The sequence below is a fragment of the Monomorium pharaonis genome, chromosome 1 (assembly GCF_013373865.1).
Source record: "Monomorium pharaonis isolate MP-MQ-018 chromosome 1, ASM1337386v2, whole genome shotgun sequence".
Taxonomy (NCBI): Eukaryota; Metazoa; Arthropoda; class Insecta; order Hymenoptera; family Formicidae; genus Monomorium; species Monomorium pharaonis.
Genome location: NC_050467.1, coordinates 19,332,702 through 19,359,324, shown reverse-complemented (window position 1 = coordinate 19,359,324; position 26,623 = coordinate 19,332,702). Strand labels below are relative to the sequence as shown.

The window sequence follows — 26,623 nt, the reverse complement described above, 5'->3', positions numbered from 1 at the left end:
GAATTTATAGCATATTGTTGTTTAATAACATTGTTGTAATTATGTAGACTTTTATGATACTTCAATGATATCTTTATCTGATATCATTTTTTTATCAAAAGATTTGATTAATTTAAAATTTAATATATCACGTATAGTTGTATGTAATACAAATAGTTTTTTATTGCTATCAAAATTATTCCAATTTATTTTTTGTGCAACATTGCTAACAACACATTTATTTATTATAAAAGTTATTATAAAAATTTGTTACAAATTTAGAATAATAATAATAATAATATTTCGTTTATTTGACACTTATCAAATTGTATGAAATGATAATTCTTTTTGCAACCGCAAATTATGCATTACTACAACTTCTTAAAATAATACGTATAGCAAGGGTGGCTAATCTTTTGTCTGACGTGTCATTACGCTTCGAAATTTTTAGAATGCCAGTCAATTACGGAATTACGACAAAAATGATTGTAATCTTATACTTTCTTCTTGCATTAAAACTAAAAAAACTTCTTCTATTTTAACAATATTTGTTTTTTTTATTGTGTTTCGTTTTACATTTTCCATCGTAAAAAAACGTGTAATTAAATCTTTTTTCTACGATGCCGATTGATTCTCTTAATGTGCTTACTTCGTGTTGCGAGAATAACTGTCATTGCCATTAAATTTTGACAGCTGTCAAATTTGTATAGATGGTTATCTATACAATTATCGTTGTAGTTTATTTTCAAAAAGTAAAAAATAAAACGTCAAATAACGCGCGCGAAGCGTTTCTAGTTGAAATAAAAATATTTAAATCAAAATAAATAAAAATATTACTCTTTTTAAAACATAATTTTTATTTTTAATACAATTTTTAATTTGTTTTTTATTTACAAATTTATGAATGCCAAATTATTAAAGAATTGATAAACATCATGTCTCAAGTGTTCATACATTAAAATCTCGCGATAGTCAACTCCGCGTTAGTAGAAGCTGTCCCCTCCATATGCCGTCGACGCAGATGAGTAGCACAAGCGCGGGATAGCAGTGCAATATCGTAATAAGTAATTTTCATATAGATACGTGTTCATGTAGATTAAGATTTGTACGAGATTGTAATTTAATCAATTTATTTAAAAAATGGCTAATATTTTAGAAAAACAAAAACAAATGTGCTTAAAATAAAAATAAAATTTGCGATCAAAACTGGATTTGTCATATAATATTATCGATTTACAATTGTTTAATTTTTATCAGACATTATTGTAAGTGTTCAATGTTTTATATTAACTTATTATATTACATAGAATTGAACTGAATAGAACTTGTAACAAAAATGTCTTATAACAAATGTTGGTTGTGTATTCACATATTTCCGCCACTAACACAGTTGCAAGCTGTTAAGTAATCACTAGAATTCATTATCTAATTACGAATGATCATACTCTTACACAGACTATACCGCTATTAATACAGAGTGCAATTTAGTTTCCAAGAAATTAAGAAAAGTGCTTTTTTAAAGCTTTAAAAGGCCTGTGTCAATATTAACGATTTTTCTATGTAATTAAGTAACATAGTTTTGCAATTACAAATGTCATTACAAAATTTTTCATCACGATGTATAACACGTTACAATAACGTACCAAAAAAATTAATTTTATTTATTTTAACTTTATTATTTAATTTAGAATTAATATTCTGTGTCATGCAATAATTTTACAAATTGATATTGCTTACGTGTGTGTACACTGTTACTTTTTTCTACTCTTTTTTTACCTTACATTAATTAAATGCGCCCTACGTGTCCACCATTACTCGTAGGACAGACAAATACGAGAGCGAACTTTTTAATATTGTCATAAATGTTTTGAGATTTACAACAAGAAATTTGCCAGCAAACAACTGAACTGGTTGTTGCGACCGCATGATGACGAACACAACATTTCTCATTAATTTTGTTTGTAAGGAATACCATTTGCAGCTGTAAATCGATTCCGCGACATCTTCCATTTGACACTTTAGATAATCGCCGACGAAACTATAAAAGAATAATTGTAATAACAAACTGCCCAACACTGTTATGGTTTTAATAATCATTACTGCGTCATTCGCCTTCAATGCTAAGATAAGTTGGAAACCTGAAATATAATATTATTATGGTTACAAATTATGTATAAATTAATTTCTGATATTATTGACACAAAAATCACTTATTAATTTATCATATTACGATAATAATTACGGGATAGGATTGAAAAATATTCTGTGTACATTTGATAAGATTTTAACTAAATATGTTTTTTAAAATAAAACTATTTTTAATAATTTAGCGATACAAAATATTGCTCGTATCATGCAGAAAAATGTTGAACTCAATAGATATTTACCGATTAAACTAATAATAAGACAATTGGATAACAGTTGCACGAGCAAAATGAAACTTATTACTTCTGTTAGTAATTCCGCATGCTCTATTAGATAACAGTGTCTTGATGCCAGTACTGAAAAATCCTCACTTAAGTTTTTGCTTTTCATGCCATATTTAAAAAGCTCAACTTTTAGAACTTCTATTTGGCCGCAAATATGGAGAATGATACCGAGGAAAAGTGAATCATTGCCTTTACAAATAAAGGTCAATGTTATTTTAAATTAATTTACTTTAAAAATTTTATTTATAATAAAAAATATTAGTTAAGATTTGCGGTAAAAGTGATATAAAAAATCAAAATATGATTGCATTACAATTACAAGACAGCTATATGACATGCAATAAAATATCTGGAATATTTAAAAATGTCTGAAAAGGTTTAATTTATAATATTTGATAAAAATAAATGTTTTATTCTATTAGATATCCTTTTTAACCGGTAATAAGCGTGACGAATAAAATTGAAATTAAAAATATAAAAATTAATACTTATTAATAAATTTTATATAAAATAAAACTATTATAATTCAAATTATATATTGTATCGAAATCTTTTCGGTATTAAATAATTAGTTTATTACCACAATTGCTAGTACCAATAAACATCAACATGAATAATTGCATTGTACTGATCATGAAGTACAAAATCGTAGGAATGTGGAGGTCCCCTAAAAATGTTATGGGCACAGGTAATTCTGCGCCTTGATTCTTGATTGTTACATTAATTTGGATATCCTCACCCTCGTCTGCTATTATAGGTAGCAGAAAAAAAATTGTTGACGCCAAATAAGTACAAAATACGATACTATAGCAAATCGTTCTTCCCATGAATGCGTGCCGCCGCATGATGATGCGCGTCCCCTCGTTATCGATCGCGAGGTAATCTTTCACGGCAGAAGAGAAATTGCGAATCATATTGTCGGCATATAAGCGGAATAACAATATCTTTAGTACACAAATAATAGCAAAGTTCATAAGCATAAAAGCATCGAGTTTTACGTAAGCATCGCTGCTACCGAAATTGACTTCGAGGAACAACATGATCGTCATGGCGGTCTACACAGATAAGAAAGACTGTTTATTATAAAATTTTATTGTTTTTTTTTTGTTTGTATGTCCACTGTGTCGACACTCCATTGTATACTTTATTTGATTTACCACATATGTTGAAAAAGGAAGTGGCAAAGAAGTTATGTTGAAATGTGTAATATGAAAATTGAGAACGTACCAAACTGATGCCGCACACGATAGATCGGAATAAAGAAAACATATTATATTTTTGCAAAGGCCAAACGCCTAATGGCAGAGTAAAGAATTTGTAGGGGGTCATAGCATATGCGATATCGTCGTTCCATGACATTATTGCAACCGTCTAGAGGTCCACGGTTGCACGATACTCAATAATATTGGGTTGTGTCCATCGTACGAATTTATGCTCTGCGACATTCGCTTTCACGTTTCATATTTTATTGAAGTTGCACAATTTTAGCATTTACTAAAATACAGTGGAATCTTGTGTTAGTCAACTCCGTAGAAACTATGCCCTTCGTATCTACTCGGCGCAGGCGAATGGCGTAAGTGGGGGCTAGATGACAATTCCGCTACGCCTGAATTTCACGGAGTTGGAATGAAACCCAGTAATAGGAGATCACTCGGCGTTAGCAGACTAGAGCTCTGAACAGTCTACTAACGCTGAGTTCTAATGTACCTTGTTATTTTTTGAAATGCAGTTACTTTAAAAACTAAACATTCTTTTTGTGCGGCGAAGTGGGGCGAAGATCGAATTGAGAGAAAAAAGGAGTATGTTTTATTTTACTTCCAATATATTTATTGTCTGTTGCTAATTGTGCTGCAATATATTTTTTATGCAGATATTACATTTTTATGAAAAATCTATGACTAGTTTTGAATTTAATGCATTAGTTTTTTAAACAGTGCGAGTAGTAATTGTTAATATCAACACATTGTTCAAGTATATTCTATATTTTGTATATGACACTTTTAATTAGTAAATAAACAAATAGATTGTAATATACACAATAAATAGATTGTGATTATAATTAGCAATTTTATTAAAATTGTATTTTCTATGTTATTATTTTTGTAGATATTACTAGATATATGATATTTATTATGTGAATTTAATGTTTATCTTCCACAAGTTACAGAGAAATATAAAGTAAAAATTTTGAATGTGATTATGTAAGTTTTCATACAACTTTAATATATTTTTTGTAACTTATAACTTTTTGTAACAAATTTTTTACAGAGCAAAATGCCTAATGGCAGAATAAAGAATTTATAGCATATCATTGTTTAATAACATGGTTATAATTATGTAGACTTTTATGATACTTCAATGATATCTTTATCTGATATTATTTTTTTATTAAAAGATTTGATTAATTTAAAATTTAATGTATCACGTGTAACACAAATAGTTTTTTATTGCCATCAAAATTATTCCAATTTATTTTCTGTGCAACATTGCTAACAACACATTTATTTATTATAAAAATTATTATAAAAATTGTTACAAATTTGTTACAAATTTAGAATAATAATAATAATATTTCGTTTATTTGACATTTATCAAATTGTATGAAATGATAATTCTTTTTGCAACCGCAAATTATGCATTACTACAACTTCCTAAAGTAATACGTATAGCAAGGGTGGCTAATCTTTTGTCTGGCATGTCATTACACTTCGAAATTTTTAGAATGCCAGTCAATTACGAAATTAAAACAAAAATGATTGTAATTTTATACTTTCTTCTTGCATTAAAACTAAAAAGACTTTTTTTATTTTTACAATATTTGTTTTCTTTGTTGTGTTTTGTTTTACATTTTAAAATAAATTATTCAAACCAAAATAGATCAAAATGTTACTGTGTTTAAAATATAATTTTTATTTCTAATAAAGTTTTTGAATTTGTTTTTTATTTACAAATTTATTAATATTAACTGAAGAATTGATAAACATCATGTCTCTAGTATTTATAAATATATATATTGCATGGTATTTTTAAAACAAATCTAGATATTAGCTAGAAAACGCAAGCGTAAAAAAAATTAATGTAGAAAATTTTGAATATTTTACTGTATTATTTTTAATTTTTTAAACTTATTTCTATAGCACACTTCTTTAAGCGTGCCATTGAGAATGCTTTCGCGAATTACTAGTGTAAAGATTGGTCATCCTTGTGTTCAAGCGGTGTTCAATGACCTTATTAATATAATTAAAAAAAAAGTAATTTTATTTTATTCTTACAATTTAATTAATTAATTTAAAGCAAAATGATTATGTTTTATAGTAAGTTTTTTACAAAATGATACTGGTGTGTTATTTCTCCGAATTTTCTTTTCAATAGTCACATTCTATACATCTATCATTATTCGTAGTACTGACAAATATGAAAGGGAACTTTTTAATATGGACATATAAGTTTCAATGGTTACTACGAAATATCTGCCAGCTAATAGTTGAACAGGTTGTTGCGATCGCATGATGACAAATAAGACATTCCTCATTAATTTCAATGGGAAAGAGCTCCAATTGCAGCTGTAGATAGAGTACGCAATATCTTCCATTTGACACTTTAGATAATCGCCCACAAAACTATAAAAGAACAACTGCAAAAGCAGAGTGATTATCACTGATAAGCATTTACTAATCATCATTGCGTCATGTAATTTTAGTGCCACAATCAAATTTAGACCTGGAAAATACAATTATACTGCATAATAAATGTTAATTTCTTCTAACATTCTAGTTTTAAGTTTGTCAGTTTTATTAGATAATTTTGTTATATTATTAGAGTATCACAGGATAAGACTAAAAAAAGTATTTTATAGACATTTAATAAAAGTTTAGCTTTATAACCTTTTTGCATAAGAAATTTATACTTTGATGGTATAATTTAATAATTTTATTGTAAAAAGTAAAAGGTATTGAGTAGATAAAATTCAGTAGATATTTACCGATAAAGCAAATGATAATACAACTGAACAACAATTGTACAAGTAAAACGAAACTTATTACATCTACCAGAAGTTCCGCATGCTCCATAAGATGACGATGTCTTGATATCAGTACAAAAAGTTCTTTACTTAAGTTTTCACTTTTTACACCATAATTAGTAAATTCGATTTTTAGAAGTTCCATTTGCCCGCAAATATGAAGAGTGATAGCGTAGAAAAGTGAATCATTGCCTTTATAATAAATAAATTTAACCTTGTATTAAAATAATTTACAATAAAAGTTTTAATAATAATAAAAATGATAAGAATTTGTATAAAAAATAAGTTAAAAAAAACAAAATGTTTCATTGCAGCTGTAAGTTAAGAAAAGAACTATTAAAGTCTAATATTCATTAAATATATAATATTCGTTAAATACCACCTATTAAAATAAATTAAACACCGAAATTATTTCTTTTGCTAATTATTTTTTATAATAATTAACAAAAGAAACAGCTAATAAACCAAACAATTAAAATCTAAAAATTTTGAAATTTATTATTAAATTTTATTAAAAATAATAAGTTTATATTATAAATAAATTTCATCGATATTAACGATCAGTTTATTACCAACATTGCCGTTGACGTTGAGTAATAATAAATAATATTGCACCAAAGCAAGTGTGAAGTATAAAGTTGTAGAGATATGACCTAAGTTTCCTAAGGTCCATGTTAAGGGTAAGGGTAAATCTGCTAATTGATTCTTGATAGATACATTAACTTGAGTATTGCTTTCTAATATAGGCTTTAGCGTAAAAAGTGTTGCAGCCACATAAGCCAAAATTGAGATACCGTAGGAAATTATTCTTCCCATATATGCGTGCCGTCGCATGATCGTGCGCTTTTCCTCAGTATCGATAGCAAGATAATCGGTAACGGCCGAAGTAAAATTGAGAATCAGTTTGTCGGCATAAAAGCGAAAAGAAAATATTTTTAATACAGAGAGAGTGGCGCAGCACGTAAGCATAAGTTTATCGAGTTTTATATATGCATTATCATTACTGAAATTTACTTCCAGGAACATCGTGATCATTAACACGGCCTGCACAAATAGAAAAAATGCATCGCTTATTAAATAATTTTGTTCCTGTTTTTTTTTTTTTTGGCTGTATTCACGACACACTAAACATTTCGTTTGAATTGTTACTTATATGTCAAAATTAGAAGAGAAATTTATTGTGATGATAAAAATTAGGAACGTACCAAACTGGAACCGCTTAGGATACAAAGAATTAAAGAAAATGTATTATATTTTTGCAGTGGCCAGATGCCTAATGGCAGAGTTATAAATTTCAAGATGTTCATAGCGTATGCTATATCATCATTCGGCGGCATTGTTACAGTTAAGTACAGCTGCACGTTGCATGACAATGTCAATAATATGAGCGTTTATCCATAGCACAAATCGATCATCGACGACAGTCGCTTTGGCTCATATTTTATTAGAGTCACGCAATTTTAACATTTACAAAATTAGCTTGTTATTTTCTAAAACATAGTTATTTTACAAACGGAAAAAAACGGTCTGTTTTATATGGAAGTAGAGTGGGGCAAAGATCGAGGGAGGGAGTACTTTCCTTGCAGTGCACCGTCTGTCGTTGAGCGTGCTACATATGTTTACTCCGATATCTTTTTGTCAAAGGTATGATTAATTTAAAATCGAGTGCATTAACTTCTTAAAAAACACGTGTAGTGTTTCCAACACAATCAAAAATTTTCAAATACATTTTGTACATAAAATTGTTTACAACATATTTATCTCTTATACATATAATCATATTCTCTGGCTTTCTCTACTACAAAATTTTTTTCAACAACGTTAGTTCTAATCACAAATTTAATTTATTAAAATGTTTAAATGGAAAAGCAAAATAAGCAAAAGAAATATTTCTATTGTTTTCAAAACATAATTTATATTTTTAATAAAATCGCTTAACTTGTTTGTCATTTACAAGTTTATCACAATCTATTATACGAAAAACTGATAAGTATTATGTTTCAATTGTTCATGTTTATCCATGATATTCTTAGTAAAACGAATGCAGAAGAACGCGCAAGTGTAAAAAATATATTTTAATAGATTACAATTGCTATTTTACTGTATTATATTTAGTTTTTAAATTTTTTTCTACAACGCACGCTTCTTTACGCATATTACTGGTAATGTCTTTGATTGCTATTAGTATCACACGTATCGTCGGTTAGTCCTCCCTGTTTTAGAATAAAATATAATACGCTTATTAAAACAATAAAACAATAAAAAAATTTATATTTATTTAAAATTTAATTATACAGCACAAGAAATTATGGAGTTTTACAGTAATTCTTTTACAAAATGACTTACTGCTTATTGTGTGCGTATAATGTTACTTTTTCAAATATTTCTTTTAATAATTACCTGTTCTATGCGTCTATCATCACTCGCAGAACTGACAAATACGAAAGGGAACTTTTTAATATGGTCATATAAGTTTCAATGTTTACCACAAAATATCTGCCAGCTAACAGTTGAACAGGTTGTTGCGAACGCATTATGACAAATAAAAAATTTCTCATAAATTTAAATGGAAAGCAATACCAATTGCAGCTATACATTGAGTCCGCAATATCTTTCATTTGACACTTTAAATAATCGCCAACAAAACTATAGGAAAACAATTGTAGGAGAAAAGCCATCATTGCTGATATGCATTTCGCGAACATTATTGTGTCATGTGCCTTCAATGCCAAAACAAGGTTTAAACCTGAAAAATACACAAATATACAATATGCAAATGTTAATTATTTATGTCATTAAATAATACAGATATACATTTTATACGCACTAATTATTTTTTTACTTTTTACGTTTTAAAAATAAAATATAATAATAAAATATAAAAATTTTCTAAATATTTGCTAACTTCATGATAATAATAGCCACTCATAGAGTTAACAAGAAGATTTTATTATATGTATAATTGGAAAAATATATATTGAATTCAAAAGATATTTACCGACAAAACAAATAACAAAACAACTGCTGAGAATTTGCACGAGTAAAACGATACTTATAACTTCTGTCAGAAGTTCCGCATGTTCCATTAGATAACGGTGTCTTGATATCAAAAGCGTAAAATCTTTACTTATGTTTTTACTTTTTTTGCCATAATTGGCAAAGTCGGTTTTTAGAAGTTCCATTTGCCCACAAATGTGGAGAGTAATAGCAAGGAAAAGTGAATCATTACCTTTATAAATAAATATAAACCTTACATAAAAAAATAATATATATTTATTAATAATAAAAAAATATTAAAATTTGCTGCAAAAACAATAAAAAGATAGAATATTGTAGGTGTAAGATAAATAAGAAAGTGTATTATAAAACAAATAAGAGTTAAATATTTCACATCAATAAAAGTAAAAAAGTGCTTTATTTTATTAAACACTAATTTGTACCTTTTGTATGCTAAAATTTCATAAAATTTTTAAAAGTTAAAACTTAAAAATCAGAAAACTTATATACAGAAATTTATTAACAAATAATTTTATTTTTAATAAGAGAGGTATCATGGAGATAAAAATAAAAAATTAAACTTAATATTTTTAATTACAAAAATTAGACTACTACGCAAATCTCTACTGTATTATTAAATAGTTTATTACCAACATTGCCGTTGCAATTGAGTAATAATAAATAATATTGCACTAAAAGAATCGTGAAATATAAAGTCGTAGATATATGATAGTTTCCTAAGGTCCAGGTTAAAGGTAAGGGTAAATCCGCTGCTTGATTCTTGATAGATACATTAACTTCAGCGTTGTTATCACCTATTATCATAGGCATTAGTACGAAAAGTGTTGAAGTCAAATAACTTAAAACTATGGTAGTGTAAGAAATTATCCTTCCCAAAAATGCGTGCTGTCGCATAATTGTGCGTTTTTCCTCAGTATCAATGGCGAGATAATCGGTGACAGCCGAAGTAAAATTACGAATCAATTTTTCAGCATATAAGCGAAAGAACAATATTTTTAATACAGAGAGAATGGCGCAGCATACAAGCATAAGTTCATCGAGTTTTACGTATGCATTACCATTATTGAAATTCACTTCCAGGAACATCGTGATCATTAACACAGCCTGCACAGATAGGAAAGATATACTGTTTATTAATCTGTTTGACAACCTGGTTAAAATTTAAACCAAGCTTTTTATTTAAAAAATTATTTGTTTGATTTTAATGAAAATTAATGTAGGGAGAGTTTCCGTGGTGTACTATTTAAATTTAAAACCAAATTATAAAGAGGTGCACTGGCAGAACCAAATATAACTGATCAAAATTTTAAAAAATATAGTCACTTATAAAAAATATAATCACTTATATAAAATTAAAAAAAATATAGTCACATCTACTATATTCTGTTTTTTTATTGTTTTTGCAGCAAATTTTAATATTTTTTTTTAATTATTAATAAATTAAATAATTTTTTAAAGTAAGATTTAAACTTATTTATAAAGATAATAATTCACTTTTTTTCGCTATTACACATATGCTCTTAAGGTTTTAAGTTCAATTTTATCTTTGAAATTACGCAATTCAAAATAACAAATCCAATATGACGGAAAAGATTTTTAAACATCATATCTTGTCAGGTTCAATTTTTCAATTTTGCCTTTTTTTTAAGTTTATCAATAAACTTACACTTAATTTACATAAAATGTTGCTTATCAAAATGAAACATATGTACAAAATGTTGACAAAGGTATTTAAACAATATTTACAAAGTGCTTATAAACGTAATTATACAAAATAAATGATAAAGTAACTTTATAGTTTCTAATTTGTTATTTAGTTTGTGAATAATAAATTTGGAAGCGGTCGTGCAATGCACCAAACAAACATTTCAAATAAAATAATCTTTTTGATATTATTCGTGCTATTTAGCTTAAGAGTTTGTATGAAACAAGTCAAACATATCTTAGTGTAAACAAATTTACCATTTTGAATTTTATTATGTTAAAGTTATACTCGAAATTAGCAATCTCACAAACGAGTATAAAGTAAATTTTAGATAAATTGCACCACTTTTAAGATTAAATTTGCCATATTGAATCCGTCATAGCAGATATATAATTTTGAAATTTTGAAGCCAGAATCGTAAATAAGTGACTATAATATTAAAATTGTAGTTTTACATTTTTATTCCCAATAGAAATCTGTCCTCAAAAGATTATAAAGTTTTATTCATTTTTTTATATTGTTGTTACTCTATCTATACGATGTACTAAATATCTTATTTGAACTATCGACCTCTATATGTCAAAAGCAAAAGAAAAATTTTATTGCGAAATATTAAAATATAAAATATTGAAATAAAAATTAGGAACGTACCGAACTGGAGCCGCATATGATGGAACGAATTAAAGAAAATGTATCATATTTTTGCAACGGCCAGGTACCTAATGGCAGAGTTAAAAATTTCAAGAAGTTCATAGCGTATGCTATATCATCATTCGGCGGCATTGTTTCAGTTAAGTAGAGCTGTACATTGCACGACAATGTCAATAATATGAGCGTTTATCCATAGCACAAATCGATCATCGACGACATTCGCTTTGGCTCATATTTTATTAGAGTCACGCAATTGTAACATTTACTAAATTAGCTTGATATTTTCTAAAACACAGTTATTTTACAAACAGAAGGAAACGGTCTGTTTTATATGGAAGTAGAGTGGGGCAAAGATCGAAGGAGGGAGTACTTTCCTTGCAGTACACCGTCTGTCGTTGATCGTGCTACGTGTGTTTACTCCGACATCTTTTTGTTAAAGGTATGATTAATTTAAAATCGAGTACATTAACTTCTTAAAAAACACGTGTAGTGTTTCCAACACAATCAAAAATTTTCAAATACATTTTGTACATAAAATTGTTTATATATTTGTCTCTTATACATATAATCATTTTCTGGTTTTCTCTACTACAAAAATTATTTTAACAACGTTATTTCTAGTCATAAATTTAATTTATTAAAATGTTTAAATGGAAAATCAAAATAAGCAAAAGAAAAACTATTTATTGTTTTCAAAACATAATTTATATTTTTAATAATACATTAATTTGTTTTTCAAGTAGCAAGGTGACGTCAAATATCCTTTTAATGACGTCTTCTTGACGTTTCAAACGTCATTAAAACGTCTTTAAGACCATATTTGACGTCAATTTGCTACTTGGGTTGTCATTTACAAGTTTATCACAATCTATTATTGAAAAACTGATAAGTATTATGTTTCTATTGTTCACGTTTATCTATGACATTCGTAGTAAAACTAATGCAGAAGAAAGCGCAAGTGTAAAAAATATATTTTAATAGATTACAATTGCTATTTTACTATATTATATTTAGTTTTTAAATTTTTTTTACAACGCACGCTTCTTTACGCATATTACTGGTAATGTCTTTGATTGCTGTTAGTATCACACGTATCGTCGGTTAGTCCTCCCTGTATTAGAATAAAGTATAATACGCTTATTAAAACAATAAAACAATAAAAAAACATTTACATTTACTTAAAATTTAATTATACAGCACAAGAAATTATGGAGCTTTACAGTAATTGTTTTACAAAATGACTTACTGCTTACTGTGTGCGTATAATGTTACTTTTTCAAATATTTCTTTTAATAATTACCTGTTCTATGCGTCCATCATCACTCGTAAAACTGACAAATACGAAAGGGAACTTTTTAATATGGTCATATAAGTTTCAATGTTTACCACAAAATATCTGCCAGCTAGCAGTTGAATAGGTTGTTGCGAACGCATGATGACAAATAAAAAATTTCTCATAAATTTAAATGGAAAGCAATACCAATTGCAGCTATACATTGAGTCTGCAATATCTTTCATTTGACACATTAAATAATCGCCAACGAAACTGTACGAAAACAATTGTAGGAGAAAAGACATCATTGCTGATATGCATCTCGTGAACATTACTGTGTCATGTGCTTTCAATGCCAAAACAAGATTTAAACCTGAAAAATACACAAATATACAATATCGCAAATGTTAACTATTTATGTCATTAAATAATACAGATATACATTTTATATGCACTATTTTTTACTTTTTACGTTTTAAAAATAAAATACAATAATAATTTTCTATATATTTGCTAACTTCATGATAATAATAGCCACTCATAAAGTTAACAAGAAGATTTTATTATATGTATAATCAAAAAATATATATTGTATTCAAAAGATATTTACCGACAAAGCAAATAACAAAACAACTGCAGAGCATTTGCACGAGTAAAACGGCACTTATAACTTCTGTTAGAAGTTTTGCATGTTCCATTAGATAACAGTGTCTTGATATCAAAAGCGAAAAATCTTTATTTATGTTTTTACTTTTTGTGCCATAATTGGCAAAGTCGGTTTTTAGAAGTTCCATTTGCCCACAAATATGAAGAGTAATAGCGAGGAAAAGTGAATCACTGCCTTTATAAGTAAATTTCATTTTATATAAAAAAATTACTAACATTTATTAATAAAAAAAATATTAAAATTTGCTGCAAAAACAATAAAAAGACAGAATATTGTAGATGTAAAATAAATGTGTAAGAAAGTGTAATAGAAAATAAATAAAAGTTAAATGTTTATTATTAATAAAAGTAAATGCTTTATTTTAATAAACACTAATTTGCATCGTTTGTATGCTAAAATTTCATAAAATTTTTAGAAGTTAAAACTTAAAAATTTGAATACTTATATACAGAATTTATTAACAAATAATTTTATTTTTGAGAGAGTTATTATAGATATAAAAATAAAAAATTAAACTTAATATTTTTAATTACAAAAATTGGACTACTACGCAAATCTCTACTGTATTAACAAATAGTTTATTACCAACATTGCCGTTGCAATTGAGTAATAATAAATAATATTGCACTAAAATAATCGTGAAATATGAAGTCGTAGATATATAATAGTTTCCTAAGGTCCATGTTAAGGGTACGGGTAAATCCACTGCTTGATTCTTGATAGATACGTTAACTTCAGCGTTCTTATCACCTATTATCATAGGCATTAGTATAAAAAGTGTTGTAGCTAAATAGCCCGAAACTACAGTACTGTAAGCAATTATTCTTCCCAAAAATGCGTGCCGTCGCATAATTGTGCGTTTCTCCTCAGTATCAATCGCGAGATAATCGATGACAGCCGAAGTAAAATTGTGAATCAATTTGTCAGCATATAAGCGAAAGAACAATATTTTTAATACAGAGAGAAGGGCGCAGCATACAATTATAAGTTCATCGAGTTTCATGTACGCATTACCATTATTGAAATTCAATTCCAGGAACATCGTGATCATTAACACAGCCTGCACAGATAGGAAGGATATACTATTTATTAATCTGTTAAGGACAAACTAGTAAAAGTGTGACAAACTGTTTAATATTTGAACGAAGTTTTTTATTTTAAAAATTATTAGTTTGATTCTAATGAAAATTGATGTAGAGAGAGTTTTCGTGATGTACTTTTAAATTTAAATTTAAAACCAAATTGTGAAAAAGTGCATTGGCAGAACCAAATATTACTGATCAAAATTTAAAAAATTACAGTCACTTATAAAAAATATAGTCACTTATATAAAATTTAAAAAAATATAGTCATATCTACAATATCCTGTCTTTATATTGTTTTTGCAGCAAATTTTAATATTTTTATTATTATTAATAAATGTAAATAATTTTTTTATGTAAGATTTAAATTTATTTATAAATGTAACAATACACTTTTCTTCGCTATTACACATATGCTCTTAAGGTTTTAAGTTCAGTTTTATCTTTAAAACTACGCAATCCAAAATAACAAATTTAATATGACGGAAAAGATTCTTAAATATCATATCTCGTCAGGTTCAATCTTTCAATTTTGCCTTTTTTTAAATTTATCAATAAGCATATCAAAACGAAATATATGTACATAATGTTGATAAAGGTATTTAAACAATATTTACATAGCTCTTACAACTTATACAAAATAAATGATAAAATATCTTATAGTTTTTAATTTGTTCTTCAGTTTGTGAATAATAAATTTGGAAGCAGTTTGTGCAATGCGCCAAATAATCATTTCAAGTAAAATAATCATTTTGATATTATTCGTGCTATTAGCTTAAGAGTATGCAACAAGTCAAACATATCCCGATGTAAACAAATTTGCCGCTTTGAATTTTACTATGTTAAAGTTATATTCAAACTTAGCAATTTCACAAAATAGTATAAAGTAAATTTTAGATAAATTGCACCACTTTAAAGATTAAATTTGCCATATTGAATCCGCCATGATAGAAATAAAAATTTAAAATTTTGAGGCCACAATCGTAAATAAGTGACTATAATTTTAAAATTGTAGTTAAAAATTTTTATTTTTAATAGAAATCTGTCCTCAAAAGATTAAAGAGCTTTATTCCTATTTTTATTGTCGTTACTGTAACTATCGCCGATGCACTAATTATCTTATTTGAACTATCGACCTTTATATGTCAAAAGTAAAAGAGAAATTTTATGACGAAGTATTGAGATATAAAACATTGAAATAAAAATTAGGAACGTACCGAACTGGAGCTGCATATGATGGAACGAATTAAAGAAAATGTATCATATTTTTGCAACGGCCAGGTACCTAATGGCAGAGTTACAAATTTCAAGAAGTTCATAGCGTATGCTATATCATCATTCGGCGGCATTGTTTCAGTTAAGTAGAGCTGCACGTTGCACGACAATGTCAATAATATGAGTTTATCCATAGCACAAATCGATCATCGACGACATTCGCTTTGGCTCATGTTTTATTAGAGTCGCGCAATTTTAACATTTACTAAATTAGCTTGTTATTTTCTAAAACACAGTTATTTTACAAACGGAAAGAAATGGTCTGTTTTATACGGAAATAGACTGGGGCGAAGATCGAGGGAGGGAGTATTTTTCTTGCAGTGCGCCGTCTGTCGTTGATCGCGTTACATATGTTTACTCCGATATCTTTTTGTCAAAGGTATGATTAATTTAAAATCGAGTGCATAAACTTCTTAAAAAACACGTACAGTGTTTTCAATACAATCAAAAATCTTTAAATACATTTTGTATATAAAATTGTTCACAATATATTTATTTTTTATACATGTAATCATATCCTCTAGCTTTCTCTACTACAAAAATTTTTGCAACAACGTTAGTTCTAATCACAAATTTAATTTATTAAAATGTTTAAATGGAAAAGCAAAATAAGCAAAAGAAATATTTCTATTGTTTTCAAAACATAATTTATATTTTTTATAAAATCGCTTAATTTGTTTGTCATTTACAAGCTTATCACAATTTATTATCCGAAAAACGGATAAATATTATGTTCCAATTGTTCATGTTTATTCATGATATTTGTAGTAAAACAAATGCAGAAGAGAGCGCAAGTGTAAAAAATATATTTTAATAGATTACAATTGTTATTTTACTGTATCATTTAGTTTTTAAATTTTTTTCTACAACGCATGCTTTTTTACGCATATTACTGATAATGCCTTCGAGTGCTATTAGTATTACACTTATTATCGGTTAGTACTCCCTGTATTAGAATAAAGTATAATACGCTTATTAAAAGAATAAAAAAGCATTTATATTTACTTAAAATTTGATTATGCAGCACAAGAAATTATGGTGTTTAACAGTAATTTTTTTACAAAATGACTTACTGCTTTTATTGTGTGTGTATAATGTTACTTTTTCATATATTTTTTCTAATAATTACCTGTTCTATGCGTCTATCATCACTCGCAGAACTGACAAATACGAAAGGGAACTTTTTAATATGGTCATATAAGTTTCAATGTTTACCACAAAATATCTGCCAGCTAGCAGTTGAACAGGTTGTTGCGAACGCATGATGACAAATAAAAAATTTCTTACAAATTTAAATGGAAAGCAGTACCAATTGCAGCTATACATTGAGTCAGCAATATCTTTCATTTGACACTTTAAATAATCGCCAACGAAACTGTAGAAAAACAATTGTACGAGGAAAGTCATCATTGCTGATATGCATTTTGTGAACATTATTGTGTCATGTGCTTTCAATGCCAAAACAAGATTTAAACCTGAAAAATACACAAATATACAATACGCAAATGTTAACTATTTATGTCATTAAATAATACAGATATACATTTCATACGCACTATTTACTTTTTTACTTTTTACCTTTTAAAAATAAATTACAATAATAATTTTGTATATATTTGCTAACTCCACGATAGTAATAGTCACTCATGAAATTAACAAGAAGATTTTATTATATAATCGGAAAAATATATATTGAATTTAAAAGATATTTACCGACAAAGCAAATAACAAAACAACTGCAGAACATTTGCACGAGCAAAACGATACTTATAACTTCTGTTAGAAGTTCCGCATGTTCCATTAGATAACGGTGTCTTGATATCAAAAGCGAAAAATCTTTATTCATGTTTTTACTTTTCTTGCCATAATTGGCAAAGTCGATTTTTAGAAGTTCCATTTGCCCACAAATATGGAGAGTAATAGCAAGGAAAAGTGAATCACTACCTTTATAAATAAATTTGAATTTTACATAAAAAAATTATTTACATTTAGTAATAATAAAAAAATATTAAAATTTGCTGCAAAAGCAATAAAGAAACAAATATTATAGATGTAAAATAAATGTGTAAGAAAGTGTATTAGAAAATAAATAAAAATTAAATATTTAATATCAATAAAAGTAAATGCTTAATTTTATTAAAGACTAATTTGCATTGTTTGTATGCTAAAATTTCATAAAATTTTTAAAAGTTAAAACTTAAAAATCTGAAAACTTATATACAGCATTTTATTAACAAATAATTTGATTTTTAATAAGAGAGTTATTATAGATATGAAAATAAAAAAATTAAACTTAATCAATATTTTTAATTACAAAAATTAGACTACTACGCAAATCTGTATTAACAAATAGTTTATTACCAACATTGCCGTTGCTATTGAGTAATAATAAATAATATTGCACCAAAATAATCATAAAATATAAAGCCGTAGATATATAATAGTTTCCTAACGTCCAGGTTAAAGGTAAGGGTAAATCCGCTGCTTGATTCTTGATAGATACATTAACTTCAGCGTTTTTATCACCTGTTATCATGGGCATTAGTATAAAAAGTGTTGAAGCCAAATAACCCAAAATTATGGTACTGTAAGAAATTATCCTTCCCATAAATGCGTGCCGTCGCATAATTGTGCGTTTCTCCTCAGTATCAATCGCGAGATAATCGGTGACAGCCGAAGTAAAATTGCGAATCAATTTGTCAGCATATAAGCGAAAGAACAATATTTTTAATACAGAGAGAAGGGCGCAGCACATAAGCATAAGTTCATCGAGTTTTACGTATGCATTATCATTATTGAAATTCACTTCCAGGAACATTGTGATCATTAACACAGCCTGCACAGATAGGAAGGATATACTATTTATTAATCTGTTGAGGACAAACTGGTTAAAATTTAAACCAAGCTTTTTATTTTAAAAATTATTAGTTTGATTTTGATGAAAATTGATGTAGAGAAAGTTTTCTAGAAAGGTGTACTATTTAAATTTGAACCCAAATTGTGAAAAGATTCATTGACGGAACCAAATATGACTGATCAAAATTTTAAAAAATATAGTCACTTATATAAAATGTATTACACATATGCTCTTAAGGTTTTAAGTTCAGTTTTATCTTTTAAATTACGCAATCTAAAATAACAAATCCAATATGACGGAAAAGATTCTTAAATATCATATCTTGTCAGGTTCAATCTTTCAATTTCGCCTTTTTTTTAAATTTATTAATAAACTTACACTTAATTTACGTAAAATGTAGCGTATTGAAACGAAATATATGTACAAAATGTTGATAAAGATATTTAAACAATATTTACAAAGTGCTTACAAACATACTTATACAAAATAAATAATAAAATATCTTATAGTTTCTAATTTGTTCTTCAGTTTGTGAATAATAAATTTGGAAGCAGTTTGTGCAATGCGTCAAATAAATATTTCAAGTGAAATAATCTTTTTGATATTATTTGTGCTATTAACTGAAGAGTATGTATGAAACAAGTCAAACATATCCTGGTGTAAACAAATTTGCTACTTTGAATTTTACTATGTTAAAGTTATACTCAAACTTAGCAATCTCACAAACTAGTATAAAGTAAATTTTAGATAAATCACTTTGAAGATTTGCCGTATTGAATCCGCCATGGTAGATATAAAAATTTAAATTTTTTAGACCAGAATTGTAAATAAGTGACTATAATATTAAAACTGTTGTTTAAAATTTTTATTCCTAATAAAAAACTGTCCTCAAAGGATTAAAGAGCTTTATTCCTATTTTTATTGTCGTTACTGTAACTATCCCCGATGCACTAATTATCTTATTTGAACTATCGACCTTTATATGTCAAAAGTGAAAAAAAATTTGTATTGCGAAGTATTGAAATATAAAGTATTGCAATAAAAATTAGGAACGTACCGAACTGGAGCCGCATATGATGGAACGAATTAAAGAAAATGTATTATATTTTTGCAACGGCCAGGTACCTAATGGCAGAGTTAAGAATTTCAGAGGGTTCATAGCGTATACTATATCATCGTTCCATGGCATTGTTACAGTCAAGTTACAGCAAAACTGCACGTTGCACGATAATGTCAATAATACGAGCGTTTATCCATAGACAAACCGATCGTCTGTGACATTCGCTTTGGCTCATGTTATATTAGAGTGGTGCAATTTTAACATATTCTAAATTAGTTTGTTATTTTCTAAAATACAGTTATTTTACATACGGAAAGAAACAGTTTTTTTATATACATGGAAGTAGAGTGGGGCAAAAATCGAATTGAGAGAGAGAGTATTTCATTTTTCTTGCAGTTCACCATCTGTTATTGATCATGCTGCAACACGTTTACTCAAATATTATCATTTTGTTAAAGATATAATTAATTAAAAATCAAGTGCATTAATTTCTTAAAGAATATGAGTAATGTTGTTAGTGCCATCAAAATTGTTTAAATTGTTTAAATACTTTATATGTGTATATATATATATATGTATATAAAAAGTGCTTATACATATTTATCTTTATATGTAAACATAATGTTGGCAAAGTTGTACCAGTAAAATTATCTAAACTAATTTTCTAAGTATTTACTTTATTCTTATGTTTATTATAATAAATAGTTTTAATAAAATAAAATTATTTTTAGCAACTCTAATTATGTTACATTTTTAATTTATTAAAACTATTTATTATAAAATTTTATTCTTGTTTTTTATTTTTACTGTGTCCAAGGTATATTAAACTTCTTACTTGCCAATCTTTATATCGAAAGTACAAACAAAAGAAAAATTTTATTATGATCAAATAAAATGAAAGACATATTATATTAAAAATGCATATAATAAAACAAATCAAAGAAAATGTATCATAATTTTGCCAGGTGCCTAATAACAAAGTTAGGAATTTCAGAATTTATAGTGTAGTAACATTATCATTCCACGTCATTCTTACAATTAAATAGAACTACACATTAGTATAACGCAATAGTATTTTTGTTCATAGTACGTCGATCATCAGCAGGAGATACTTTTTATATCAAATTATATGTTTATACTTTATTGGAGATACGCAATTTTATATTTGTAAAATTATCGTCTTTTTTCAAAACACAATAATATTATTTTAAATAACTTTTAAAATAATGGGTTAAAGATCGAATTGGTGAAAATAATATTCTATTTTCCAATGTCTATTTGATTGTACTACAATTTTTATTTAAATATTTTTATCAAAAACATTTGATTAATGTAAAGCTTGGTGTGTTAGTTTCTTAGATAATACAAATAATTTTGTCAGTGCCATTAAAATTATTTAAATACATTTTACGTTTGAATACATTTTACGTTATTATAGATATTTTAAATATAATTAAATAAATAAATTTATTGTAATTATAATTAACAAAATTATTTATTTTATATTTTAGGCTTCTACTATCACGCGTAAGACGGATAAATATGACAAAGAAGTTTTTAAAATGCTCATGTAAGTACCCAAATCTATTACGATAAAATTTCCAGCTTGCAATTTTATAGGAAGTTGATTCCACATCATAATAAATACTATATTTTTTGTCACTTTTGCAGGAAGATCATACCAAACACTCTGATAAACAGACTGAGCGACTTCTTCCATCTGCGTTTTTAAATAATCTCCGACGACACTATATAACGTTAACTGCACCAGAAAGGCACTAAGTACCAAGAAACTTTTCGACATCATACCATAGTCGCTGGTTGTTAAGGCAATAATAAATTGGAAACCTGAAAAGACATTGCCGATTAATGTAATGTTTTATAATATTTCATATCTCACTTAATGCATGTCACATTAATACATATTTACCTACTATAATTATAAGCATACTACTGATAAAGAGTTGCACCGTCAAAACAAAGCTAATTATTTCAGCAAGTTTTCTGGTCATTTGTATCAAATGATCATGTCTCATAATTAACGCATTAAAACGCTCGTGTACCTGTGGACCTTTAACGTCAAAGTTTATAAAATTCGCCTTTAGAATTTTCAATTGCCCACACACGTGTAATACGATATGAAGGAATACAGAGTCACTACCTATAAACGTTATGATTAAAAATATATTACGAAATTATAAAATGTATAATTATCCTGGTTATAAATGTATATTTAAGAAATACTAGAAGAAATATGTATCAAGATTTCATAAATTTTAGTGAAAATTGAAATTTATTTCTTGCAAATTAAATATTTTATTAAAAAAGAAGTTTGCTTTATATGCATCTGACAATTAAACAAATTTACATTTAAAATATAACATAATTACATGAATTGAAAAACTCATTTTGACAGATATTTGCTAGTAAATATTTCCAACTGTCTAAAATAATTTAAATATTTATAGAGACAAATTCATATTTCGTAAAAATAATTATGCAAACAATAATGGCTTACCATGATTACTAAGGCACATAATTACTAAATAAATATATTCCAGCGCGAAAATCACCAAATACGAGCTCGTCGAAATGTGGAAGTGCGCTAAGGTACATGTTGATGGAATGGCATATCCCGCTTGATGACCCAGGATAGATATATTAACTTTAGCTTCCTCACTGCTTATTTGTGCGTGTCCCATGATAAAGATCACCGAATCGACATAGGCGATCAACAAGGCGATAATGCAGATTATCCTTCCCCAGAAAGCGTGCTTTCGCATAATGATGCGCTTCTCCTCGGTGTCCATCGCAAGATAATCATTCATAGCAGAAGAGTAATTGCAAATCAGATTATCAGCGTATATACGAAACCATATTATTTTTGTTAAAGCGAGAATACCGCATACAAAAAGCGTGAGAGCATCAAGATTCGCATTCGCGCTGGTGCAGTTGTAATAGAGTTCAAGATACTGTACAATGACTACCACGCTCTACACAGAAAATAAGAATAGAACTATTTATCACGAGGTTGCTTTATTCGCTCCTTGTTTTTATCGTGTCAATGGCTGGTATTATTTTGTTTCATGGCATTTTCCGCGACATGAAAATTGTATGGAAACGTACCAATCCAAAACTACATAAAATATGACGCAACAAAGTAAACTTATTATATTCTTGCAAGGGCCAACCACCAATGGGTACAGTTAAGTGTTTGACGAGGGTCATAGAGTACGATGTATCCTCATTCCATAACATTATGGCAGTCAAGTAGAGGTGCACTGTACTGACAAATGCTACCCTTTGTCCGTAATGCGGGTCGATCATCGACAAAATTCGCGTTTGTCTTCATATCTTATTGAAGTTGCGCAATTTTAATACTTATCCGTCTGTTATTTTCCGAAGTGCAGTTATTTGAGAAAATTGATGTAAAATTCTTTTAATGGTAGTACGAAAGGGTGAAGAGAAAAAAAGAAGGGAGGAAGTTTTATTTTTGTTTCGATATATTGTCTTTGGATGCAACTGTCGCATTGGCAATACTATAATAATTTTTCTATGCTACATTTTTTTTTATAAAAACGGATATCTAGTACAATATAATTTTTAATTTAATGTATTAATTTTTTAATCATTGTCAGGTAATTAATAAATTTTGATACGTTTAGATTCATATCTTGTTGAAAGTGTCTAATACTTAAAAACTTATCATTTAGCAATTCGCATAAAAAAAGGATTCTTAAGTTTAATAAATTTTCCGTATAATATTGTTTCTAATTTAAGAAAAAAAATTTTGTACATTATATTTACAACAAATAGTTTCTTGTTTTATTTATAAAAAATCTTAATAAATGCTTCAAGAAATAAACAACTTATAGACTGCTAAAAAAAAGAGATATATGTGTATATACATATAACGAATTTACACAAATTATATGTAATAAGTATGCGTATTGGTAAAAAAAATTATGATACTAAAGAGTATAATACTAAAATATAACTAATTTTATTTTGCTTGTCTACATATGTAAGTCGCTTTTTTTAACATAGGAATTATTGAGAAAATCTTTTATGTATTTAATGACACCTGTAAGAACGACATATATGTTAAGGTAGTTTTCAAGATATCCGTCATAGTGTTTCGTGTTAGATAGAAAAATTTTCCGGCACTTATTCGAAGAGGAGTCTGCATTTTCATCATGATGAATTTTAAATCCTTCGTCATGATAGGTGACATTTTATGCCACGTGGAGCTGTATATGGCGTAAACAATAGATTCGCTTCGAGTCTGCAAAATATCACCGGCATACGTATACAAAAGGGTTTGTATTATATAAAATTGAATGGGGATTAACATTTTCATCATTTCTTTGTAATTTTGTTGCTTGAGGGCCAAGATAACTCCTACTCCTGAAAATCGTAATTCTTCAAATTATGGATTGATATATGTATAACGTTTGCTTAGACCTTTATGTTGGATGTAATTCACATATTAAAATAGTTTTTATAAATTTTACTTTAACCGTACGTTATTGCAATTTATTAATTATTTAATTTTTAATAATAATTTATATTAATACTTTGTCTTTTTATAAATATATATTGAAAATTTTCTTGTTATTTTTATTATTTTTATGTAAGTTTTAAAATGTAATTTTGTGGTTTTGTAAATTGTTCCAAAATGAGTTAAACTAATATCAAATTGTCAAAAAGATTGAGTTAGATATACATACCTGAAGCTGCAATAACTATGCTAATTATTAAAAGGCGTATTAAAATGTTGATATTAAAAGCATCTTCAATATTTTTAGACAATGCTATCAGCTGGCAATGTCTTTTGACCAATGGTCTTAGAATATTTCCATGACATTTTTCTTTATATCTTTTACTAATCTCCAGAAACTGAATCCTCAGAAGCTCTAACTGACCGCATAAATGCATGGTGATACTGAAGAAGAAACTATCGCAAGCACATTCTGATATTAATATCAGAAACCCTTGTACTACTTGCATCAAAAACAGTATTTTGTATGTGGAATATGAAACTCCTTTGTACAGACACGTTGATGGAAGAACAAAATTCCATGTAGTCACCGTGCCATTATCAATATTTGCAGCCTGTTTAACACAAGGTACATTAATTTTTATAAAATAATATACAATTCTTTTTGTTAAGAAAAACATTTGAATTTTATTTAACAATAAATTTTATGAAGACTTGATATTACCTCTTGCTTATTGCTGAGGAAGACGGATCCGTACCACACGATGCCTGATATTATTCCAGCAATCAGTTGAATCAGAGCGATCAAACGTCCTACACGTGCATACGTTGTCATCACTACGTGCGATTCTTTTTTCATAGATGGAGATGACCAGTCGTCGATTGCATAGTTGATATTAATGGCAAGCTTTCTTATGTAAATTCGCGGGAAAACGATATTCAACCACCCATGCATAGCACTTTCTATTATACGAAGAATTTCCAAACCGTCTCTGATGGCATCACAACTCTTGAAAGGTTCTACCAGTACGTTGATCAGTGTCAGAGACTGCACGGTAGCAAATATAAAATTGTAATCTCACGTGAGATTACACTATGTAAAAAACGTTTAATATCGAGAAACTATATATATATATATATATATATATATATATATATATATATAAAATTTTAACTTTACTAATGGTTTTTTATTTTATAATATTTTAATTATATTTTACATATTTTTAATATATTTCTTTATATGTATATACAATGTTATATAATTTATTCTAATAAATAACAGATTAATATTTAATTTAAAATTAAAGTTCTTATAATTTTGACTAAAGATGTAAGTGAATACAATGCAGCTTTTTACTTTGTTAATTTTATTTAAAAAAATTGGATATTTTTTGCTCTTACCGGTGCAAACAATTAATTTCTACATTGCATGTTATCTTACGTTATGTTACGTTATTTTACCCCTGCTGTGAATATTATGAACCATTGAATAGTGTAAACTACATTATTCCGCTGTAAAGGCCATAAACCAAGTATCCACATCATCGATTTTATTGTAGAAAAGCCATAATCTATACCACGGTTCCAATTCGTTTTCATGTTCAGCGACGCATTAGTTTAGAGTTCGACCTCAAAAAGAAAAATTGTAATCGTGTGTGACTGGATATTCCTCGGGTCGATGCCTTACTTTTGCCCCGAAGACAATTGCTACCGTCTAGTCCTTCCGCATTGGGGAGGCAACCAACCTTTAGGGTAGTAAGATAAGTGACACGACAAATTTGCATCTACCGCGCGTCTACGGAATGTCCGATAATGCGCACAATTTTCAATATACAATGCTGTTGTGTCAGCACATGCTCACCCTCAATTACGAATTGAACGATGATGTCCTGTAGTATAGTAGGTTCACGGTTCTTTTCCGCGAGCAAAATGTTTTTTTTTTCCATTATATTATCTTCGAAACGATACAGAGAACAAAATAAAAAAAAAAACATCTCAAGTTATTCATCGACAGTACGTAAAACAAAGTAAAGCTATGCAAATAGTTGCAGTAGAAGCAACGAATTTCTATATTGTTTTGGAGCATTGCTAAACTTCTAGTA

The 26,623-nt window shown here is 27.6% G+C and overlaps 7 protein-coding genes and 1 long non-coding RNA gene across 11 annotated transcripts; 1 reads left to right on the top strand and 7 right to left on the bottom strand.

Moving 5' to 3' along the window:
* Window positions 1-1,700: 1,700 nt before the first annotated feature.
* LOC105830900 (odorant receptor 49b) lies at window positions 1,701-3,457 on the bottom strand. Its single transcript, XM_036289816.1, has 4 exons — window positions 3,424-3,457; window positions 2,989-3,156; window positions 2,367-2,597; window positions 1,701-2,117 (listed from the first exon to the last, which is right to left on the bottom strand). Exons 1-4 carry the CDS (start codon window positions 3,455-3,457, stop codon window positions 1,777-1,779), a joined length of 774 nt encoding a protein of 257 aa, XP_036145709.1. The 3' UTR covers window positions 1,701-1,776.
* Window positions 3,458-4,980: 1,523 nt separating this feature from the next.
* On the bottom strand, window positions 4,981-7,800 carry LOC105830897 (odorant receptor 9a). The gene is made up of 4 exons (XM_028191242.2): window positions 7,635-7,800; window positions 7,002-7,473; window positions 6,391-6,621; window positions 4,981-6,128 (listed from the first exon to the last, which is right to left on the bottom strand). The coding sequence occupies exons 1-4, from the start codon at window positions 7,764-7,766 to the stop codon at window positions 5,788-5,790; spliced, it is 1,176 nt and encodes a 391-aa protein (XP_028047043.2). The 5' UTR covers window positions 7,767-7,800; the 3' UTR covers window positions 4,981-5,787.
* A 756-nt stretch (window positions 7,801-8,556) lies between these two features.
* On the bottom strand, window positions 8,557-10,779 carry LOC105840747 (odorant receptor 9a). 2 transcript variants are annotated; one of them, XM_036286699.1, is made up of 4 exons: window positions 10,077-10,779; window positions 9,428-9,658; window positions 8,830-9,175; window positions 8,557-8,642 (listed from the first exon to the last, which is right to left on the bottom strand). In XM_036286699.1, exons 1-3 carry the CDS (start codon window positions 10,540-10,542, stop codon window positions 8,835-8,837), a joined length of 1,038 nt encoding a protein of 345 aa, XP_036142592.1. In that variant the 5' UTR covers window positions 10,543-10,779; the 3' UTR covers window positions 8,557-8,642; window positions 8,830-8,834. The 2 variants fall into 2 exon arrangements, with proteins under 2 accessions (XP_036142592.1, XP_036142589.1); XM_036286696.1 differs by lacking the exon at window positions 8,557-8,642 and having other exon boundaries at window positions 8,784-9,175; window positions 10,077-10,778.
* Window positions 10,780-12,436: 1,657 nt separating this feature from the next.
* Window positions 12,437-16,473, bottom strand: LOC114254624 (odorant receptor 30a-like). The gene is made up of 5 exons (XM_036286624.1): window positions 16,043-16,473; window positions 14,329-14,803; window positions 13,687-13,917; window positions 13,104-13,449; window positions 12,437-12,914 (listed from the first exon to the last, which is right to left on the bottom strand). The coding sequence occupies exons 1-4, from the start codon at window positions 16,232-16,234 to the stop codon at window positions 13,109-13,111; spliced, it is 1,239 nt and encodes a 412-aa protein (XP_036142517.1). The 5' UTR covers window positions 16,235-16,473; the 3' UTR covers window positions 12,437-12,914; window positions 13,104-13,108.
* A 12-nt stretch (window positions 16,474-16,485) lies between these two features.
* LOC114254622 (odorant receptor 9a) lies at window positions 16,486-20,247 on the bottom strand. 3 transcript variants are annotated; one of them, XM_036286680.1, is made up of 6 exons: window positions 20,015-20,247; window positions 18,462-18,936; window positions 17,814-18,044; window positions 17,388-17,575; window positions 17,230-17,260; window positions 17,035-17,046 (listed from the first exon to the last, which is right to left on the bottom strand). In XM_036286680.1, exons 1-5 carry the CDS (start codon window positions 20,144-20,146, stop codon window positions 17,249-17,251), a joined length of 1,038 nt encoding a protein of 345 aa, XP_036142573.1. In that variant the 5' UTR covers window positions 20,147-20,247; the 3' UTR covers window positions 17,035-17,046; window positions 17,230-17,248. The 3 variants fall into 3 exon arrangements, with proteins under 3 accessions (XP_036142565.1, XP_036142559.1, XP_036142573.1); XM_036286672.1 differs by having other exon boundaries at window positions 16,486-17,046; window positions 17,230-17,575; XM_036286666.1 differs by having other exon boundaries at window positions 16,486-17,575.
* Window positions 20,248-21,885: 1,638 nt separating this feature from the next.
* Window positions 21,886-23,370, bottom strand: LOC105830896. Its single transcript, XM_012670580.3, has 3 exons — window positions 23,144-23,370; window positions 22,536-23,010; window positions 21,886-22,178 (listed from the first exon to the last, which is right to left on the bottom strand). The coding sequence occupies exons 1-3, from the start codon at window positions 23,342-23,344 to the stop codon at window positions 21,928-21,930; spliced, it is 927 nt and encodes a 308-aa protein (XP_012526034.2). The 5' UTR covers window positions 23,345-23,370; the 3' UTR covers window positions 21,886-21,927.
* A 687-nt stretch (window positions 23,371-24,057) lies between these two features.
* On the bottom strand, window positions 24,058-25,631 carry LOC105830911 (odorant receptor 94a). The gene is made up of 3 exons (XM_028195019.2): window positions 25,243-25,631; window positions 24,748-25,132; window positions 24,058-24,424 (listed from the first exon to the last, which is right to left on the bottom strand). Exons 1-3 carry the CDS (start codon window positions 25,471-25,473, stop codon window positions 24,084-24,086), a joined length of 957 nt encoding a protein of 318 aa, XP_028050820.1. The 5' UTR covers window positions 25,474-25,631; the 3' UTR covers window positions 24,058-24,083.
* Window positions 25,426-26,512, top strand: LOC114255700. Its single transcript, XR_003626893.2, has 2 exons — window positions 25,426-25,544; window positions 26,081-26,512. It is a non-coding gene; the product is annotated as an uncharacterized LOC114255700 (long non-coding RNA).
* Window positions 26,513-26,623: the final 111 nt, after the last annotated feature.

What these genes read in the sequence shown, in the direction of transcription:
- LOC105830900 (XM_036289816.1), bottom strand. Translation starts at nt 3,457, where the DNA reads ATGACGATCATGTTGTTCCTCGAAGTCAATTTCG. An exon ending in GTTCCTCGAAGTCAATTTCG is followed by an intron (nt 3,157 to 3,423) that starts GTAGCAGCGATG and finishes TACCTATAATAG; the next exon opens with CAGACGAGGGTGAGGATATC. An exon ending in TCTTATTATTAGTTTAATCG is followed by an intron (nt 2,118 to 2,366) that starts GTAAATATCTAT and finishes ATTATATTTCAG; the next exon opens with GTTTCCAACTTATCTTAGCA.
- LOC105830897 (XM_028191242.2), bottom strand. Translation starts at nt 7,766, where the DNA reads ATGCCGCCGAATGATGATATAGCATACGCTATGAACATCTTGAAATTT. An exon ending in TCCTAAGCGGTTCCAGTTTG is followed by an intron (nt 7,474 to 7,634) that starts GTACGTTCCTAA and finishes CTATTTGTGCAG; the next exon opens with GCCGTGTTAATGATCACGAT. An exon ending in CAACGTCAACGGCAATGTTG is followed by an intron (nt 6,622 to 7,001) that starts GTAATAAACTGA and finishes TTTATTATAAAG; the next exon opens with GCAATGATTCACTTTTCTAC.
- LOC105840747 (XM_036286699.1), bottom strand. Translation starts at nt 10,542, where the DNA reads ATGATCACGATGTTCCTGGAAGTGAATTTCAATAATGGTAATGCATAC. An exon ending in CAATTGCAACGGCAATGTTG is followed by an intron (nt 9,659 to 10,076) that starts GTAATAAACTAT and finishes TTATTTATAAAG; the next exon opens with GTAATGATTCACTTTTCCTT. An exon ending in TTTTGTTATTTGTTTTGTCG is followed by an intron (nt 9,176 to 9,427) that starts GTAAATATCTTT and finishes TGTATTTTTCAG; the next exon opens with GTTTAAACCTTGTTTTGGCA.
- LOC114254624 (XM_036286624.1), bottom strand. Translation starts at nt 16,234, where the DNA reads ATGGATAAACTCATATTATTGACATTGTCGTGCAACGTGCAGCTCTAC. An exon ending in TCATATGCAGCTCCAGTTCG is followed by an intron (nt 14,804 to 16,042) that starts GTACGTTCCTAA and finishes CTATCTGTGCAG; the next exon opens with GCTGTGTTAATGATCACGAT. An exon ending in CAATTGCAACGGCAATGTTG is followed by an intron (nt 13,918 to 14,328) that starts GTAATAAACTAT and finishes TTACTTATAAAG; the next exon opens with GCAGTGATTCACTTTTCCTC.
- LOC114254622 (XM_036286666.1), bottom strand. Translation starts at nt 20,146, where the DNA reads ATGCCATGGAACGATGATATAGTATACGCTATGAACCCTCTGAAATTC. An exon ending in CAATAGCAACGGCAATGTTG is followed by an intron (nt 18,045 to 18,461) that starts GTAATAAACTAT and finishes TTATTTATAAAG; the next exon opens with GTAGTGATTCACTTTTCCTT. An exon ending in TTTTGTTATTTGCTTTGTCG is followed by an intron (nt 17,576 to 17,813) that starts GTAAATATCTTT and finishes TGTATTTTTCAG; the next exon opens with GTTTAAATCTTGTTTTGGCA.
- LOC105830896 (XM_012670580.3), bottom strand. Translation starts at nt 23,344, where the DNA reads ATGATCGACCCGCATTACGGACAAAGGGTAGCATTTGTCAGTACAGTG. An exon ending in TTTTATGTAGTTTTGGATTG is followed by an intron (nt 23,011 to 23,143) that starts GTACGTTTCCAT and finishes TTTTCTGTGTAG; the next exon opens with AGCGTGGTAGTCATTGTACA. An exon ending in TATGTGCCTTAGTAATCATG is followed by an intron (nt 22,179 to 22,535) that starts GTAAGCCATTAT and finishes TAACGTTTATAG; the next exon opens with GTAGTGACTCTGTATTCCTT.
- LOC105830911 (XM_028195019.2), bottom strand. Translation starts at nt 25,473, where the DNA reads ATGCATGGGTGGTTGAATATCGTTTTCCCGCGAATTTACATAAGAAAG. An exon ending in TCCTCAGCAATAAGCAAGAG is followed by an intron (nt 25,133 to 25,242) that starts GTAATATCAAGT and finishes TGTGTTAAACAG; the next exon opens with GCTGCAAATATTGATAATGG. An exon ending in CATAGTTATTGCAGCTTCAG is followed by an intron (nt 24,425 to 24,747) that starts GTATGTATATCT and finishes TACGATTTTCAG; the next exon opens with GAGTAGGAGTTATCTTGGCC.